The sequence below is a fragment of the Momordica charantia genome, assembly GCF_013281855.1.
Source record: "Momordica charantia cultivar OHB3-1 chromosome 1 unlocalized genomic scaffold, Mcharantia_2.0 BLBB01000001.1, whole genome shotgun sequence".
Taxonomy (NCBI): Eukaryota; Viridiplantae; Streptophyta; class Magnoliopsida; order Cucurbitales; family Cucurbitaceae; genus Momordica; species Momordica charantia.
This window is the reverse complement of record NW_028275157.1, coordinates 15,168,735-15,189,113: the sequence shown is the minus strand read 5'-3', so window position 1 is coordinate 15,189,113 and position 20,379 is coordinate 15,168,735. Positions and strand designations below refer to the sequence as shown.

The 20,379-nt window shown below is 34.9% G+C and overlaps 2 protein-coding genes and 2 long non-coding RNA genes across 4 annotated transcripts; 2 read left to right on the top strand and 2 right to left on the bottom strand.

Annotated features, from left to right (window-relative positions):
- The first annotated feature begins 754 nt into the window (after positions 1-754).
- LOC111013571 (uncharacterized) lies at positions 755-2,652 on the top strand. Its single transcript, XR_002601708.2, has 2 exons — positions 755-1,640; positions 2,231-2,652. It is a non-coding gene; the product is annotated as an uncharacterized LOC111013571 (long non-coding RNA).
- Positions 2,653-9,081: 6,429 nt separating this feature from the next.
- On the bottom strand, positions 9,082-10,220 carry LOC111013574 (uncharacterized). The gene is made up of 2 exons (XR_015791799.1): positions 9,359-10,220; positions 9,082-9,267 (listed from the first exon to the last, which is right to left on the bottom strand). It is a non-coding gene; the product is annotated as an uncharacterized LOC111013574 (long non-coding RNA).
- Positions 10,221-12,453: 2,233 nt separating this feature from the next.
- LOC111013583 (Tetratricopeptide repeat (TPR)-like superfamily protein) lies at positions 12,454-18,378 on the top strand. Its single transcript, XM_022288048.2, has 12 exons — positions 12,454-13,112; positions 13,473-13,560; positions 13,828-14,032; positions 14,473-14,580; positions 14,774-14,938; positions 15,041-15,628; positions 16,013-16,078; positions 16,218-16,298; positions 16,674-16,771; positions 17,279-17,489; positions 17,631-17,691; positions 17,876-18,378. Exons 1-12 carry the CDS (start codon positions 12,551-12,553, stop codon positions 18,187-18,189), a joined length of 2,547 nt encoding a protein of 848 aa, XP_022143740.1. The 5' UTR covers positions 12,454-12,550; the 3' UTR covers positions 18,190-18,378.
- Positions 18,379-18,834: 456 nt separating this feature from the next.
- On the bottom strand, positions 18,835-20,302 carry RHL2 (Spo11/DNA topoisomerase VI, subunit A protein). Its single transcript, XM_022288049.2, has one exon. The coding sequence runs from the start codon at positions 20,194-20,196 to the stop codon at positions 18,934-18,936; it is 1,263 nt and encodes a 420-aa protein (XP_022143741.1). The 5' UTR covers positions 20,197-20,302; the 3' UTR covers positions 18,835-18,933.
- Between the last annotated feature and the right edge of the window lie 77 nt (positions 20,303-20,379).

The following is a 20,379-nucleotide window of genomic DNA, read 5'->3' as shown; positions in this document are numbered from 1 at the left end:
AAAAAATTAAAATGACAAAAAAAAAACTTAATTTTATTCTTTGAAAATATTTCTTGAAAATAGGAAACATGAAGCAACGATATTAAATGTTTGTATTTTTCAAAAATTACAAACAACCCAAAAAAAAAAAAACTAAAACATGACAAATACTATATAATAACCTTGAACCTAAGACCTCCACTTCTAGATTAAAAAGTCGATGTACAACCATTCCACTAATAATTATGTCTTCTAAAAAAAAGTGGGAAAATTGACAAAATAAGCCTGTAATCGCACTCCTCAAAACACAAGTTTTCTACCTACTTTGTCAAATGACCTCCTATTTTGTCAATTAAAAAACTTAAAACAGGAAAAAAGTGATAATTATATATAATTATTCTACGAGAAAGACATAATTTACAAGCTAGAATTAAAAAAAATAAATAAAATTTTGACGCCAGCAAAGCACCATGAGTGGCAAGACGACCTTCAATTTTCCAAACATTATTCTTAAAAATAGTTGGATGGATGATATATATTTGGAATAAAATATGATTAAAAAAATCCAAAATAGGATAGTATACATTTTCTAAAAATGATATACTTGCTCTTTACCTTCTCCCTCTATCTTCCTTCTGGACAAACTAGAGAGGAAAAAACTGTTAACAGATCTCACATTTCTCACATTTGAAAGAACATAGACCTTACAATAATTTATAATAGACATGAACTACTTATCTCATTGTCAATTAATTTTGAGATGGAACATATGAATAATAATATGGTATAAGAATCCAATAAGTTCAAACGAACATCCTATCCAAACCAAGATCGAAGTCTTATTCAGAAAACAAAACGCAAGAGAGCTTAAACTTAAAAGAAACAGAAAGGACAAAGCTTTAGGCTTAATTTTCGACCGATATGGTTTGGCTGCAAGAAGGGCAGGCTGATAATCCTATCGAACATGCTGTCAACTCTGTCAATTATGTGCATGAATGGTAAGTCCACTGCACTTGGCAGATTATTCCAACGCAAAGTTACCAATATTATGAGTTGGAATTCAATTGTCAAGGCGGCCAAATAGACGCATGTGAGAATCAACATCACAAAAGCATTGCCCTTTTTTTTCACCTTTGTTTAGCTTCTAACGCGCATATTTCCATGTTTATCGCTGTACCATTGTTGAAAAAACAGAGTCCCATCTGGTAATAATGTTCTTCAATCTTCTGCTGTTTTTTTACACATGCTGGAGATGACGTGTGATGAAAAAGAAAAAATATTGGGCCTTTACTTTCTGTTGCTCTGCATCACCAAGAACAAACGAAATTTGCAGACATTTTCATATTAGCTCAAGATCTTAAAGAAAATAAACATTTGTTGTGTTGTTCTAGTTAAGCTATAAGACTAGTTCTTGCAGGCTTGCTGAAAATAACTTGGGAAATGACATTATAGGAGCGCAGGGCAAGTGCTCGACGAAATGCCAAAGAGGGGATGGTGTATGGGAATTGTACGGATGTTGGCTTAAGTTTCAAGGGAATCCATGGCAGCCTCAGATGCTTGACACAGGCATTTGGATGGGGATAACTATGCTCATCTTCTCAGGGTTCAGCTAAAAGGCAATGGCAGAACGGGTTCGGTTCGGGCACTCGACAGCAGATATGGTTTGATCTTTCATCCATTTATGCAAACTAGAATTATCCGCATTCTTCTTCATGTCTAAAAGCATCCTAATCAGCTTGTGTAACTTTATATCTTTTGGCACCACAAAAAGACACCTTTTAGGCCTGTCTGCTGTCCCACCTGCAGAAGCTTTTTAAGTCCTTTTCAAAGGGAACAACATAAAATACTGCTTCTTCATACCCAAGAAGACTGCATCAGCACAACCCAATTTCCCCTTATTTAAGCAAGTCTGCGTCTTTACACAAAGAATTTACATCGACTTACTTTAAGTCTATTGGCCAACCGGTACATATACTTTTCCTTTCAATTAATTGGACTTATGAAGGGGAAAAAAAACAAAAAAACGAAAAAGGACTTCTGGAACAACAAAAAGACAAACCCTATTTCAAAATCATTTTTTACATAGATAGAAGACCTTGCTTATATTCATCACTATATATACAGTTGCTTCTCTATACATACAACTATAAAAAGCTCCAACTATCTTGTCTTTGTTTGTTTGAGGCAAAGAATCTTCTTCATTCTCTAGCTTTGTTTCTTTGTGATTTAATAGCAATGGTGGAAACTACAGGACCAACCGGGCGAAAACTGAAGAAGGGCAGGCTTCCTCCTAAAAGAGGGAGTGTCAAACTAAAAATAATATCCAAGTTCTTTGAGATGGTGGTCGGATTTGTGTCGAAAGTAGGAGGAAGGCAGAACAAAAAGAGGATGGATCAGGCGACAACAGAAGAACCATAGTCTCAACAACCATTCGACCCGAGTTCAATGTAGCCAATGAAGATGATTATGATGTGTGTATGCTGCTAGTTTAAGTCTACTACATATAGTTGTGTGTATAGAACAATTCAGTCTATAAGTCATTCCTGTGTACTGTCTATATGTCCATTTGAACCTGAAGACGGTGTTAGAAAAATGCACTATATTTCTACATTGTTTACAGGCCATGGTTTAACTTACATTTTGCCTCTATCCATCCTTGGTTTCTACTTTTTATTATCCTTGTTCTCTGAAGAATAATTGAGAACTGCCATTATTTCTGCACGAGTGCAACAAAATTAATAGCAGGTTTTCCTGATAACCTAGTTAATTTTTGGAGAACTGACATTGATAATCTATGAGTGAGTTCATATATATAGTTATTAAAAAAGAAGAAAGAAAGAAAAAATAAACTACGACTGATTAGACAATCATTGAGAATAAGCTTATACAAAAACCTACGGATACCATTCTAGTCCAAATGAAGATATTCATGTTATCTACAATATATCTAAATTACAATTATCTATAAATACAACACAATATTTTTCTCTCAAAGAACGTCTATATCTCATCAATATATACATACATCTAAATTACAATTATCTATAAATACAACACAATATTTTTCTCTCCCAAAGATCGTCGAGATTTTGTCAATGATTGATAAGAACATCTAAAATAGTGTGTTGATATTACAATATCCATGAAAATTGGTTACAACATCTAAAATTTTTCATGAATATATAGCGATGTATAGGCATTTAATTTATCAATGCATCAGGGAAGAGAATCTCCAACTCAAAATATAACTTATAAGTTGTTTTTCTCCTCATTATTTGTTAATTAACCCAATTTTATTATTCATATATTTATCCATTTATTTCTAGTCGTCTAGTTATTGGTGCATATTTGACAATTTCATCGTGTGAAACAACTAGCACTACCAAAATGATGCATTTTTAACCTAGCATGGAGGGAAAGTCATGGTCATGGTCATTGTAAACTAACACTTTCAAACTTATAATCATTCTAAGAGCACAAATGAGTAACACACTTATTTTATTGTAAGTGAGATTCAAAGGAACATTCCCCCTGACTAGTAGCAAGTGTTCAAAGAAGACCATATTTGTTTAATTCTATGCTAGTTTCAAGAAAGATTCACTTTATTTAAGATCTCGATCTAAATTTAAATTCAAAACACCGCCTTTCATACGTGTATGTGATAAGGACAATAATGCGAAGTTCATTGAATAAAATGATTCTATTGTTTAAGACACAATTCAAGATAACTTTTCCTCTCTAATAAAATTCTGTCAAGAACATAGAAACATGGACGAAGAGTTAAATGTAGGTAAATTTCATGTAAAGTCTCGAATAAACTATTACTAGTTCTATTATTACTTGGACTTTTTGGCATGGATATCCAAACTTACTACTTTGCGGCTGATTTTTCCATACTCTTTTCCATTTTCTAGGTTCATGAATCACCCCTTCGTCGAATATTCCCATTCTTAGTTTCCATTTTTTTCGATTAATAAGAAATTTTTAGCTTTTGTAGACACCTAAAAGACAAGAAAATTGAAGATTGGGTGGCTCTCCCACGTAGAGTCTCCTTGCTTTCCCCAACCTCTTGGGATATGTTTCCACAAAAGAATTCACATTTAATTTTTATTAGAGTAGCAAATCCTTGAATACAAAAATAAAAATAATAATAATAATAAAAAAGAGGTTCATTTGATAACTTTTTTTTAGCAAGCCTTTTCTTTTAGTTTTTAGTTTTTAAAATTTTGACCAAATTTCGGACTTCAAGAATTAAAAATAAATTTTCGAAAACTATTATTTTAACTATTTAAGATTTTGTTAGAATTTAAAAAATATTTTAAAAGTTGATAACATAATAGAGAAAATTGTTGATAAACTAGTATACTTTTCCAAAAGAAAAAGAAACAAACAACAACAAAATCAAATCATTATCAAATAGGTTTTATAAGCAACGAAACTAAACTACTATTGAACAAGGCCCTGAAATATATTAATTATGCAGGTTTCAGCTATATTGGATTCATGAGATGGTACAAATTGAACAAAACATTGAATTGTCTCTTTAAAATTCATGGTTTTCAACCTACCAAATTTACAATGCTTGAGGAGAATCTATAATGCATAACTTTCTATCCCAATCACCCAAAAGGCCAGTGGCCACGTGCACATCAACCTCAGATATCTCAATATTCATAATAAACTTTTTGGATTCCAAATTTCTAAAAGCATATAACACACATCATCTAATGAAAAAATTATTTCATTTTGAAACACTATTCTCTAATCAATTCATAAACCTGCCCTACTTGACTCTGACTTTAATCGGTTTGAATTTACGAAGTTTATAGTTGGAAAGTCTAGACTTGTCTGTAATCTATATTTGGATGGTTCAAATTACAGACCTAAATTTATGTCACCTATATTCAGCCGATAGATTTAATACAAAAGGAAAGGTAGATTTCATAAGTATATATTTTTTTTATATGCATGAGTGTTTGAACATGTACACCTCGACTAATCTTACGGGACAACCACCTGAGCCTACAATATTTGGTAACAGGAAACACATAGGAATTACTAACTTCTAAGTTAGGTGGTCATCATGGAATTTGAACTCATTTCGTCTTAATTAACTTAGTCCTTTTAGACCAATGAACCACATACGATGACTCGAGCTTCAATAACCTGAGTTTATATAAATTCTACATGAAAGGGAAAAAAAAACATAGATATGTGCACCGTACTATTTAGACTCAATAATAAGCATTTTAGTGCAAGGCCCCCACCCGCCCTCCTCTCTTACAATTTCAACTTTATATATGTGTAGGGCAAAGGCCAGACAACAAATCAGTTCAATGCCCTCTCTTGGTCTCCTCAGTGGGTCTTGTTTTTCCAGATTTGACTTTTTTTTTTCTTTTGTTCTTTTTTCTCTCTATTATTCATCCAACTTGAGAGTTAAAAGTGACCAAGTTAGTCTCAAATTTTCAAGGGTTATCTGAGCATGGATATAGACACAGACACGAATATGACACCATTTGAATATGGTGACACGTTTATTAAAATATACAATTTTTTTTAGTATATATAATTTTTATACAACAAGGAATTTCGAAGGTTAATAAGTTTATATATTTTTATGTTTAAAAAAATGAGTTTGATGTATTTAACTCTCAACCTTCGTTATTTTATTCCAGATCCATACTCACTTTTTTACAAGACACACGACTAGATTATCTGACACGCGTGTCCGTCGAATACGTTATCCAAACTAAAGTGCTCATAGTCCTTAAAGGGCAATTAAAGAAATAGGTTTAGGTTCACGAGGCTAATGCGGTTTAAAAAGAGTAATGAATGAGCTGGATTTTGCCAAAATTAGTCAATTTAGTAATTGAAAGCAATGGGATATAGATTTTAGGAAGGAGAGACAGAAGCGAATTGGTAAGAAGATATGAAGAACTCGTTCGAAGTGTAGAAATTTAAATTTTCTTTTATAGGTAAATGCATGATAGGTCACATGTATGATATTCTGATTATAACTCATTCATCATAGGCTTTTTTGTTTAATGTTTAGATCTTCTTTCGCTCTCTCTTGTCTTTACTAACTTTGTCTTGGTTGTACTCTTTATTTATATTTGTATTCTTTTTTCCTTTCCCATCATTCAGTCCTTTTAGGTTTGTATCTTTGAACAATTTTTGTTACTTTTCATTTATTAATGAAAAGTGGGTTTCTTGTTTAAAAAAATAATAAAATTAAAAAAAAGCCTAATTCATCATAAGTCTCATTTGCACCTAAGACGAGTTCTATTGGTTGCACTTAAGACGAGTTCTATTGGAGATCACCTGTCCAATTCTAAGTCCTCCACTTATTCCACCTCAATCCCAAATTACATACCTAATATTTTGATTGCATAAGTGGAACTAATTCCCAAAATACTAATAATTATTTTATTCTAGTTTGCTATTTTCAAAAATATTTTGGATGCTAATAAATTTCTTCATCTTGTAACCTACTTTTAAAAGTGTGAACCAAAGGCACCACCAAAGCACAGCTTACCTTTAAGCATAGCTCAAATTGTCAAGGTATGAAATTGGTGACCCTTTTTTTAAGTCGAAAATTTGAATCCTCACCATTTATAATGTTATTTAAGGAAAAAAAATTAAATCTATTTTTAAGAATGTTTTTGAAATCTTGGCAATATTTTTTAGAAAAATATATATCTAACATTTAATTTTTGAAACTTATCCCAAATTTCAAAAGTGATTTCAGAAATTGAAATACTAAACAGAGATATTATTAATAAATAAAAAGAAAATTTGCCATTAAACACATACTTAACTATGTGATAATGGTGACAAACTTCTCCACATTACATAAATAATTAGTGAACCAAGGAAAAAGTAGGGCAATAATTTAATCATGATAGAAAGACATGAACACTAAAGTCTAATATAACCCAACCACTGAGAGGACAAGATATAAAATGGAATGAGCCGTTATAATTATGCCACTACCATCTTTGACCATCACTAACAGATATCTAGAGTGAGAGGACAAAGGTAATTTGATAATTTACCCAACAGGAAAAAACATTAACCATGTGAAACCATAATTAAAATTAGTACCTATTCATTTTTTTTCCAATGAGAAAGACTAAACTAAAGAATAAAGAAAGGATTGAAAAAATTGGTTCCGACCAATGAATCTTTGCCCGCAATCATTTCAAGACATGAAGAGAAATGTGAACGCGAATTAAAAACGTTGAAAGCTAGCCTATTAATGGAAATGAGAAGGAAGGAAAGTCATAAAAATCAATCGAGATTAAAAAGTTATATATTTTTTCTTTTTTTGAAAAAAAGAAATTATGATCGTTTTTGTTTACGCTGTTAAAATGAGAATTAATTCAAATTAAGTGAAAAACCTATAATAAACAGTAAAGATAAAAGATTCATAAAAAAAAAAAAAGAAACAGTAGAGATAAAAGAAAAGTACAAAAGGAAGTGACGTGCATAAATTTAAGAATAATAATGACATCGGAATAAATTAGGAATCCTTCTCCATTGAGTGGGACCCACATCAAGAATGATTTCCAACTTGGGAAGATATTTTCTCATTCTTTTTTTAATACAAGCTTGAAGTTTGAACTCACGATCATTTGGTTAGAGATAGATGTCTTAACCACTTGAGCTATGTTCGATTTGACACCTAAATTTGAGTTATTCTCTCATTCTTGTCATTGTTCGATAAACAAAGTCTCGTAAACTAAACTAGTAATTAAACAATGACGACAAAATTTTCTTTCAAAGTATTGTAATTTGTAAGTTGTCCTAGTTATATGAAGCAAAAGCATAGACAACACTTTGTTTGGGTAATGTGTTTGTGTCCTAACACGTGTATATGACACGCTAACACACTTGGCAAGATGGATGTTAAACACTATCTAAATGGAATACAAGTATGATATTTGTTAGGCACATGTCAAGCTCTTTGTTAAATATAATAAATAGGTATAAATAGTAATGTAAGATAAAGAATAATAAATTTTGAGAGTAAAATATATTAAATTTGTTTTTTTAAACATATAAATGCACAAGTTCTTATTGACTTTAAATTTCTCTAAGGTATAAAAATAATATTTATATATATATTTTTAGAATATATGTATTTTACTAAACACGTACTTATCGTTGCTGTATCCTCGATATATAAAAATTAAAGTGTCATTGTGTCCATGCCTCGTGTTGTCTCCATACTTCGTTGAGTAAGGGGTTGATTAGGATATTGAGTTCCACATTGGTTTAAATGCTAATGGACTTGAAAGAGATCTGAATTTGTCATTGGGTCAATCCACAATTACCATGTATGAATTTCTTCCTCAATAGCTAAGGATTCGTTCATTTGGAAGTAATTAGGATGTTCAAGAATTAATCGTATTTCTGAATATTTAAATATCTGAGAATAAATGATACTTATATCTATTTTGCAAGATTTATTCATAGGAATCCTACAAAGATTTTCTGGGGATGTATTTATTTTGTGGGATTTGTGGATGATAATAAAGTTATAAAACATTCCAGTAACATCTCTAAGTTAAATTACGATAGAAATGCCATTAGGATATTATTGAGGTATTAAGAGTATATTGGTAATTAAACAGAAAATTTGTTAGGAAGAGTTGTTAGAAATAGGATGAATAGGAAAGGATTGAACCGTTAGCAAGGAGTAGATTTGTATAGGAATACTCAAGTGAGGGAGGGGTCCAAGTACTTCAAATGACTTATCAAATTATTGTTTGGAAATTTTAGTTTAGGTAGACCAATTTTGTTCACTTATTTAAGTTTGGGAGATTCATTTTTACAATTAACAAATTGTTGATGTTGCTATAGCTTAGAGTGATGGTTTATGCAATCTACCCTCCTAGAGGAACAACTTAGGCCAGGTTCGATGATATCCACCATTTTATATGGGTATACAGAAGCCCATCATTTTGTATTTCTTTTAGATGTTGATGCTACGGCATGCAGGTTTCGATCACATATGCGGTATGCCCAAGGACGGCTCCTAACCTAAGTTTCTACAGTATCAAATGTGAAGCAGAAGAACGTACAAGGCATGATCAGAGAAGACTCGAACTGAAGCAGGCATGTGAATAATAGAAAGCCAAAGAAGAGAGAAAAGCAAGACAACTACATGGAACTTGAGGATTAGGAGACCTACTTTTATGTCTCTGTTATTTGTACATGCCAAAAGCACGCATCAGCCAGCAGCCTTCGGATATATAAACCTTCCATTATTGTCAGAGGCAGACCCTGCATCAAGGACAGTTTTAGGACAAGGGCAAGAATACCACATAAGTTTATAAATAAAAAAATGCTGACATCAGAACTTAATTTCCAAGACCTTCTCTAGTAAATGTTTGTTAGTATGGTGCCAAAAGATGGAGGGGCCATTGCATAAAGCAGAAGGCTCCAAGTGGAGGTTTTGAGTTTGCAAGGATGTAAGCTATCCATTAAAGTAACAGATGTCTGGTCTTCTATTGGATTTCTGTCTTTGATGAGCTTGCTTCCAGCTCAGTTAACTCATCCAATTTCAGGTCATTGTCATCTTCATCGAGAGAGAGCTTCGGCATCATTGGCAGTCATGCAGTAGGGACACCAGGAAGATATAAAATTAAGACTGTTAATGTCAATCACACAGCTTTGTTGGAGAACAGCAAATGAAGAAATCAGCCAAATTCCTTTTTCAGATACTTAGTTCCGTTTAGTCCAAATTTTCTGCTTCTCTATCAAACATTTTTCTATATAGGCAACTGCCACTATCAGTTATTGTTCTTATGATAAAAACTAAAGCCTCATCTTAATGAGAATGGAAATGAGAGAGAGGAAATCAATCCAAAAAGAAAGGTTACGAAATGAATTTTCTAAAATTGAGCTGATCAATTATTCAGTGTCGATCAATAGAAGGCCTAGAGGTAAAACATTAGCAGGCCTAAGACAGGGCTGCCCCCTCTTCTCTTCTCTTTCCCCTTTACAATTATCAGGGACGCCCTTAGTCGTCTTGTTCACCTTTTTCAGGAGAAAAGGATCCTTAGAGGCTTCTTGGTGGGCAACAAGGAAGTTCCTTTAACTCACCTACAATACGTGGATGATACGATCATCTTCAGCCAAGGCTCATGACAATTTGTTTATGTTACAAATTTTTCACCTGTTATTCCAATTGGAGATCTTCACCATCGCTATATGCCAGTCGACAGTGGTCTATTGAGAGGTTTACAGTGTACTACTGTATCCTCGAGAACCACTCACTGAATTTTCTAAAAAACTAAAGTTAAAAACCAATTTTATCCCAACTCTCGCACTTCAAATGAGGTTGGGAGTGATGGTCAGATTAGTAATTTGGAAAAAGAGATTTAAGTATAATTGATTTTTCAAAATGATTTTAAGTTTTCCTCGAATCAATTTTCTAATTTGACGACCAACTAAGAAGGAAGTGATTTTGATAATAGTAAAAGTGATTTTAGCCACGCTCCCAAACACACTTTAAATCCTATATCATTTTGACGAACAGGTACAAGGACGACAAATTTATCATTGAGAAACGCGGGAGAAAATAACTCACAAGTCACAATCTCAGTTGGTTAGTTCAGCTTATACTTTGTTTTTCTTTTCAACAACCTTCTCCAAAGTCTACTGGTCCCAATCTTCCATCGCTTCTTCAAATACAAAAGAAATAAAATCATCAAAATAGATATAGCATATGATACTCGCCGACATGAAAATAAAATTGAGATGTCACGAAGCAAAACTAAAGGCAACAAGAAGGAAATGCTAACTATATGTTGAAAGGTGAACAATCTAATCTGAAGATTAAAAAAAAAAAAGAAAAAGAAAAATCGATAACAATAAAACGGATGAAGGAGCATCTGAGAGATGGTTTATTGAAACCTAGGCGGTAATTTTCGTCTGATCTGGCTTGAGCTGAGCCGATTATTTGAGGCTAGGGACATACTTTGCACTTGTTCTTGTTTTTTGAAGCTGAATGTATAATGCTCAACGATGTCCTGCTCCTTTGCCTGATCGCCTCTTGAAGCTTGATTGTTGCTTCGGCGGGATCTCTTATCGGCACAAAAAACGATTGACCTTTCTTGGGAAACCAAATCAAAATCTATACCATCTGCTTCGAATTTTGATTGACTAATTCGTGTGAAATTGGAAACCTGGCACCGGCGATCTGATCGCATCGATTTTCAGCCGGGACATGGAAACGGATCGGTGGTTCCCCAATGGAGTAATACGTTTTCGAGGAGGCAAACTTCGCGCGGAAATTCCAGACTTTGAACTTCGGCTTCTGCCCTTAAATATTGGAAAGTTACAAATGTACCCCGTAACTCTCCATTTATTTCGAATTTACCCTTCATGCTAAATCCGCGTTCCATAGATCTCGGCATTTTTTGAACGATATGTACATGTATTTATGGGGTTTAAATCAATACGAGGTGAATCAGGGTAAAACTAAAAGAAAGAAACAAAATAAAGAAAATATCAACGTATTATTGAATAATCGTTCTAAATTTATTTAAAGAAAATATCAACATATTATTGATTAATCATTTTAAATTTATTTGTAAAGGGTGAAATATTTATTTGTCCTTTTTCAATATTTGTTACTTCAGTAACATTTTATATTTGTGGACATCAATATTTTATTGATATTTATATCAATATTTTCATAAAATTGAGACTTTAACATTTATTGATCGACATTTAAAATCTTGATCAACAAATAACATCATCTCTATTTTAATTTCACTGTTAATTTTTAATGAGTAAAAAGAGAAATATAAAAAATACATATATTCTATTTTCAAAAAAACTGTAAAAAAAGAAAAGAAAAGAAAAAAGGAAAAATACATTAGGTTTGTCTCCTACGATTTCTTAAACATGTTATTCACTATTATTATTTGAAATTTTAGTCAATTAAAAAAAACAAAAATAAATAGGTTCAAAACTACTTTTTTTTTTAGTTTTCCAAAATTATACAGGAAAAAAAAACCAAAACAGTTATAAATGGGTTGTAAAAATCATCTTATTTGAATTTTGTCGAAAATATTAATATTTTAAGGTTTTTGAATCTTGTCAAGAATATTTTCTATCCCCGAGTTAAAAGTAGTGGATATAAATTTATATTTTCACCCGGTGTTGTATTATATATAGATATATATATATATATATATATATATACACACGCGCGCACACGCACGAAGAAATTTAAGAATTGTAACGAGCTTGAAGCAGAATATTAATATTTTAATAAAATTTAAAAATTGAGCGAGCTTAAAATAGAAATAAATAAAAATGATATTTATGCCACCATCCAAAATATCTGAACAAGAAAAGCAACAAAACGTCATCGTTTCTCATTTGGTATCGGACCAGCAAGCAAGCAAACAAGCCGCTGCCTTTCATATCATATCCAATACATTCCCCAAAATAATAATTCTAAAAAGAAAAGAAAAAAGAAAAATCCCAATGCGAAGAAATGTAAACCCCAACGGCAAAAGTTCAGACTTCGCTCGTTAACCGTTGGCCAAGAATGCGAGTCTTCCTCATCCTCGGGTCCTCCTCCGCCTCCATTGCCGGACCTCGCCACCACCGCCATAGCCACTCCAAGCCTCCCAAATCCTCGCTCTCCAACTTATCCCCCACCGGAAAGCATTCGCCGCTTTCTTCTCGTCCCTCCACTCTCCATTCCCGCCCCCCTCTTCTGTCCTCCGTCCAATGGGACATTGCCGGCGCCTCATCCGGCGGAAGGACTCCCCTCCGCCACTACGCCGACGTCGCATCGAAGCTCGCCGAGCGCGGGAAGCTTGAGGATTTTGCAATGGTCGTGGAGAGTGTGGTCGTTGCTGGTGTCGAGCCCTCGCATTTCACTGCGGTGTTGACTGTTGAGCTTGTGGCCACGGGGATTTCGCGGTGTCTTAGAGAGGGAAAGCTTTGGACTGTTGTGCAGGTCTTGAGGAAAGTCGAGGAGCTTGGAATTTCAGCTGTGGGGCTTTGTGATAAATCTGCTGTAGAGTCGCTGAAAAGAGACTGCCGCCGTCTTGCCAAGTCTGGGGAATTAGAGGAGCTTGTTGAGTTCATGGAGGTTCTTTCCGGTAACTAAAATCATTTTATTTGTGATGTTGTAGAAGTTTTCACGAGTGGACCCATCGATAGTAAAGATTTTAAAAAGAAAGAATGAAGATGCATTCGTATAGTTGGAGCTGATGATTCTAAGATAATGCTTTTTAATGAAATTTTCATGCTTGTTCCTAGTGGAATTCAATGTTGATTTGAGGGAAGGAATGGATTTCAAATTTGGCGCTAAAGCTTTCAAGCACACTTATAGATTCTGAACTAATTTACTTGAATATAGAAATCAATTATTACTAAACAACCCGCTTTGGTTAATGTTCATGGTTTGACTTTCAATATGTATTTCTCTGCATTTTTTGACAACTAGCTACCTTTTTCAGGTTTTGGTTTCTCAATCAAAGAATTGATGAAGCCGTCCGAAGTAATAAAACTGTGTGTTGACTGCCGTAATCCAAAAATGGCAATTAGGTAAAGCTTTATTTTTGTTTACGTATCCACCTTCAAGAGGTTAAATTCATCTAAGTTTGTAATATAAATTTAGGGCTATTTGAAATAGAATGACTTTACGTCATTGGAGAATGGAGGGTGAGGAACCATTAATGGAATTAATGTATATAGTCATTTGGTTTTTTGTTGACTTGGTAGTCTTCTTCACCTGTAATTGGAACCCTCAACAGTAGTTAGTGTTTATCTGTGACTGTGAGCCACTAATTTGTTATTCATGTATTTATACAGGTATGCTAGCATTTTACCACATGCAGATATATTGTTCTGTACAACTATAAATGAATTTGGAAAGAAAAGGGACTTGAAATCTGCTTTCATGGCATATTCAGAATCCAAGGCTAATATGAACGGTCCTAATATGTATATCTACCGCACAATAATTGATGTCTGTGGTCTCTGTGGTGACTTCAAGAAATCTAGGAACATCTATCAGGTATTGTGCTAACTGCAAAGATCATCTTTCATGCTTAATATTTAAGTTTCTTCTTTCCTTTTTCATGATTTTCATTTCCACAAATCTTTTGACTCCTTACAACCGTATGCTTGGGTAATTCTTCTTCAAATATCTATCTAGAACTGGCAGCTGTATTTTACAAGCATTTGAGCTCTTGTAGGTTAGAAAATGTTGTGTGCAACAAATAATTAGACTTATGCAGAGTGTTTTTTTCTTTCTTTCTTTTTTAATAAGAAACATCACTTTCATTATAAAAAGAGAAAGTACAAAGCGGGGAGATGAGATGGGTAGTAGCTTTAGGTTTAGCATGTTAACAAATATTACTTACTTTGTAATTTTGGAAGTGCTGATATCATTTATGTCTCTACAAAAACTATATTCACAGAGATTGTCAATTTCTGTTTGTCAATTTTCTGCAGGATTTGATCAGTCAGAATGTCACCCCAAATATATACGTTTTCAACAGTCTCATGAATGTAAATGCCCATGATTTGAACTACACATTTCAATTATACAAAAATATGCAGGTAAGCCCCCCCCTCTCTCCAGATATCTACACACAAACATTATTGCAAAATAGAAGATTGAAGATACAGAGTTCCTTCATTGTTACCCAACATGTTCAGTGCATGTCCCGTGTTTATTCATGCTTTCCGAAGATTGAAGATACAGAGTTTATTGACAATGCGGTGTATCTAATATGAATATTCATGAATTCAGAATCTTGGTGTACCAGCAGATATGGCCTCGTATAATATCGTTCTCAAAGCCTGTTGTCTAGCAGGAAGAGTTGATTTGGCCCAGGACGTTTACAGGGAAGTAAAGCATTTGGAAACAACAGGTGTGTTGAAGTTGGATGTCTTCACCTACAGCACAATTGTAAAGGTGGAAGACATACTCAGAACATAAAATTCACGTCTTGAGAATCATCAATCAGATTCTATGGTACAGTATCCTCACATTTGAGGATTGATTATTATTTTTCAGGTTTTCGCAGATGCGAAATTGTGGAAAATGGCCCTTAGAGTCAAAGAAGACATGCAATCAGCTGGAGTATCTCCAAATATGGTGACCTGGTCTTCTTTGATCAGTTCATGTGCTAACTCAGGTCTTGTCGAGCTGGCAATCCAATTGTTTGAAGAGATGATTTTGTGTGGCTGTGAACCTAATGCACAGTGTTGTAATATTCTTCTACACGCTTGTGTTGAAGCTCGCCAGTTCGATAGGGCTTTTCGTCTTTTTCGCTCCTGGAGGGCAAAGGAAGTATGGGATGACATGGAAAGAAAAAACAGCACAAATAGTAATTTGAATGCGGATCTAACATCTCAACTTTGTACAACTAACATGACTAATGCCCCATTTCATGCACATCAAATCAACTTTGTTGGGGATTTTGCTTTCAAGCCTACAATTACAACCTATAATATTCTAATGAAGGCTTGTGGGACTGATTACTACCATGCCAAAGCTTTGATGGAGGAGATGAGAAGTGTTGGACTTACCCCCAATCATATTAGCTGGTCAATTTTGATTGATATATGCGGAGGATCTCACGATGTGGAAAGTGCTGTACAGGTGAAAAATGTAGTTTTTTCTTGAAGAAGTTGTTTTCCTCTCATTGTTTCCATTGTCATCATTTCATTGCCCATCTCCCTGAAGCTAAAAACTAACTTCCCTAACAATGCTTGCTTCCTTCAATTTTAGTGGATACACAGAAATGGAAAACCAACCCAGCTGGCTTTGAATTCGATCACTTGGCTAATGTTCTATGCACTTTTTGGGCTTACAAACGTAGCTGCTAAAAGTGTTTTAATTCATTGAAAAAGTATAATCTCTATTAACTCATTGTAATTCGGTGAAGAGATGGATGGGCTGCTTCTACTTTATAGTGTATTAATCATTCTCCAAGTTTGATAAATGGTATCGATTCACTTATAGCAATCTTTATTTTCAGTGCAGATCTTGACAACCATGCGTATGGCTGGAGTTGATCCTGATGTTGTTGCCTACACAACCGCTATCAAGGTTTGAATCTCTACTGCCATACTTTCAAGTCTCTTAACTATTTTCTTCAGACATCTAGAGATTCTTTGTAATGACGTTTACATATCAGCATATATTAGTCGGCTCTTCTCTTGATCCATCCTTGTCATTGGTAATTTAGGTTTGTGTCGAAGGTAAAAACTGGAAGCTGGCATTTTCATTATTTGAAGAAATGAAAAGATTTGAGATACAACCAAATTTAGTAAGTATAAATTCATGCTTTTCTTGCTGTTAACTTATAATGTTATACATCAAATAATGTGGAAGCATGCTTTCAAGATTCTATGTACTTTTTATTTGTTTTGAGTAGATTCAGAGCGATTTGGCTCTCAATCAGAGTCCAACACAATCTCCGGTCACATGTATTTGGTGCAATTTATGTTGGTCTCATATATCTCTCCTCGGCTCCTCGAACATCTGTTTACTCTGACTTTATTTTGTTAGCAACTTAAAATTTTAGTAGTAATACAATTAGACATGCAACAGCTGAGATTCCTAAATTGTGGATGAACCACTGGAAGGAGAAAAGTAGAAGAGAGAGACATCACCCATAATCAAGGTAGCTTTCTTTTTGCAGGTGACCTATAGTACACTTCTGAGAGCTCGCAGTACTTATGGTTCATTACGCGAAGTACAGCAGTGCCTTGCTATATACCAGGACATGAGGAAATCAAGGTAACTTGTTTGAAGTTTACAGATTATATCATACTTCTTTCTATAATAGAATCATGCTAGCTAAACTCAACGGTAATTGGAGCATCTGTCTCTGGCCAAGAAGTCATGAGTTCGAACCTCCCACCCCCACTTATAGTTAAAAAAAAATCATGTTGGGATCCAATTGCCGTGACTGATTTTTAGTATCTTTATCTGTGTTGATTGGTTTATATTTCCCCATAATGAAATAGAATAAAGCAATCTTTCACAATTCTCTCTCTCATGCCAAACCCGTCTTCGTCAAAATCAGTTTAAAGCATAGAATTTCTTTTTGCTTCTTTGTTGAGGATCCACCTACTCTTTCTCTACTGAATACAATGTTGGTGTTTGTTTACTGGATTAGGTAATGTAGAGTTTACTTGATGGAAAACTAAACCAAGTTTTCCTTTCAAAATAAAGGTTTCTTTGCAATTTGCACCATTATTCTAGGAGATGAGTAGAAATTTATTTCTGACTTAAATTTTTTAGGTTCAAATCCAATGATCATTATCTCAAGGAGTTGATTGCAGAGTGGTGTGAAGGAGTTATACAGAATGACAGTCAGCAGCAAGGGGAGATAAATCCTTGCAAGAAAATTGACATTGGGAAACCACGAGGTTTAATTCTTGAAAAAGTTGCAGAGCATCTGCAGAAGAGTTTTACTGAAAGTCTTGCGATTGACCTTCAGGAGCTCACAAAGGTTGAATAATAACAATCAACCTCTGATTCTTACAATTATTCTTTGAGAACCAGCACCAGTTTGTCTTCGAAATATTTGCATAAACTGTCTCAAATTTCAAGTATGTCTGCATGAGACTAAGCACCTACGGCATGTGATCAGGTTGAAGCTCGGATCGTTGTTCTTGCGGTTTTGCGAATGATCAAGGAGAACTATGCTTTAGGTATGGACATATTTCTGAGAAAAAACTTGGATGGTATCATTAATCTATTTCCCCTCCATTCAAGGCGTTGTTTTCTTAAATGCAAGGGAATGAGAATGAACCATGAAAAAGATAGAGAACTTAGGAACTCTAGCTATGTCTATTTAACCCTTTATGGATACTTACATTTTCATCATGGCTGCAGGAGAATCAGTAAAAGATGATATCCTCATCATCTTAGAAGTCAGTAAAGTTGAAACAGATTTGGTTCAACAGAACTTTGAGGTGAGAGATGCAATAACCAAACTCTTGCAAGATGAATTAGGGCTTGAAGTTCTTCCTGCAAGGCCTACTGTTGCTCTTCATAAAGTGACAGATTCAGAAAGCTCTAACATGTCAAATACAAAACTGAAAGGAATTATAGGAAGAAATAAGTACTCCACTAGGAGACCTGCAGATGTACAGAGGCTAAAAGTCACAAGGAAATCATTGCAACACTGGCTGCAAAGAAATAGGTGACAGTAGAAGATTGGTATTTAATACCTCAGAATCATTTTCTTTTTGTTAATGATATAATAAAAATGTCCTATCTTGTAATTACTTTCATTTTCAAAGCTGTACAAGTCATGTTACTGTATGATCTGGTATAAACTCAAATTGAATTACTTGATCATCATTCATTAATGAAAGTATATACCTCTTATTCAATTACCACTCTTGTTTCAATTACAAACAACCAAGATAACATAGACTTAATGATTCAAAAGTTGAAGAGAGCAGGATCGAATGTCAAAATTTGGAAGAAAGTGTTATATCACTTCATCAGTTTCATTTCTAAATGAGATGTCACACTTTCCTCATGTAGAAACCGTCAGTGCAAACTAAAAAGAGTAAGAACTTAAAACCAAGACCAACAAATTTCGAGAGCCCCAACTGATACAATTATGACATTATGTTGCTAATCCCCACGAGTTTGCTGGTACTTGATAAGTTTAAAATACTGCATTTCCCCTCATTGATATCAGGATATGTGGTGTCATTTCTTCTTGAACATTATGTTGCTGCTCTAAAAGGATTGAAATAGAATTATGACAATAAACATCAATTGAATTTGCTACCGTTATCCCTACTGAATGCAGAGTTACCTTTGAGAGCTGGACATGGTTCGGTCAGAAATAACGATATCTGATCATTGCTCAAGTTTCATTATGTTCCAACAGAAATTCAACAATTGATTACAATACACACTACCAAGCCCTTAGTTCACAGCCAATCCTTCTGCTGCAGCTTCAATGGCAAATAAACCTCTGACAGATACTGAAACCCAAACGAGCTCAATGCCTGAATTTCAGCCTTCTGCTTTGTCTTCACCATTAAAGTGAGCTCTTCAACCCAACCAGGATTCTTTTTGACAAAATCCTCCTCTAACAGATCTTTCCCAGTCTTAATATCCTGCTCTGTCATGGGTAACCTGCACTGCTCCGGTATCTTATATTTGTCCAAATCACTGGGCCTTATTCCCAGCCACTTGATATCTGGAGTAGTCAAATTAGCACTATCATACGACATATTCTTCGATCCACAGCCATAGACAGAGAGAATTTTCAACCCATATGGATCACTGTCCACAAGCGCAAGCACTGGAAGCTTCAGCTCCATCTTCATCTTCCTCAAGAACAGTCTCGTGGCCACATCTGGCTGTCCCTTAGCAGTCACAATTATACAAGGAAATCGATTATAAAACCTATCCTCGGCTAACCTAATATACGCGGCATCTTTCTCAACTAAGAGTATAAACAAAGCATCGCTCTGCATGTCTCCAACTCTATCAATATTTGGTGGAATGGCTTTTCCGCCCATTCCCATTTTAGTGCAATCGATCATATCCCCATTGTCACTGAAAATGAGTCTTCCCACTACCACACCTTTCTCCGCAGCAATCACATTGAGACTTGACCGAGTACAGCCGAGAATGCAAGAAACATCATCAAGCACCGAATCCGACTGAGTCTGATCCTGGAAGAGCTTCACATCTGTGTAGAACAGATCTCGCTTGGTTACATGGATGTTTTTCATGCAGAGTTGGTGGACAAGCTGAAGAATGCGAGTAGTAATGGTGGATTTCCGGACGGTGGATATATTGGCGTAGGGGCGCAGGGCAGTCTTATCCTTCAGCACGATCCGATCAAGCTCCGGAACGTATAACTGGTTGGCCGCCGATCGAGAAGGAACGTCGAAGGCAAAACCATTGCCGGAAAGAATGGAGCGAGCAATTTTGAGGATCAGGGATTCAATTGTGGACTGCACGGACGAAAGAGAGAGATCGGTGACCTCGCGGCAGGTGGAGGAGAGGCCGAGGTCTTCGAGGGTTTTAGATGAAGAGGAAGAAGGAGCGGTGGAGCAGTCGCCGAACTCTTTGATAATTTGAAGAATGGCGGAGTCAGGTTTGAGGCGATTCTTGAAGGGAAGTTGAGCTTCATCGTCGGGATTGAGTTCAGATCGCCGGCGCTTCCTCTTGTCAGCCATGGCAGTGGAGGGAGAGATAAGAGCGACGGAGTTGAGGGCTGGGAGAAGCGGGAAAATGACAACTGAGTTCTGGGCTCTTTAGGGCTTCTAATTGGTTTTCAGCCCAATAAATATGAACAAAAAGAAAAATAGAAACAATTTGAAAAAAAAAATACGCGTAAATTAGTGATTGATATATTTTAG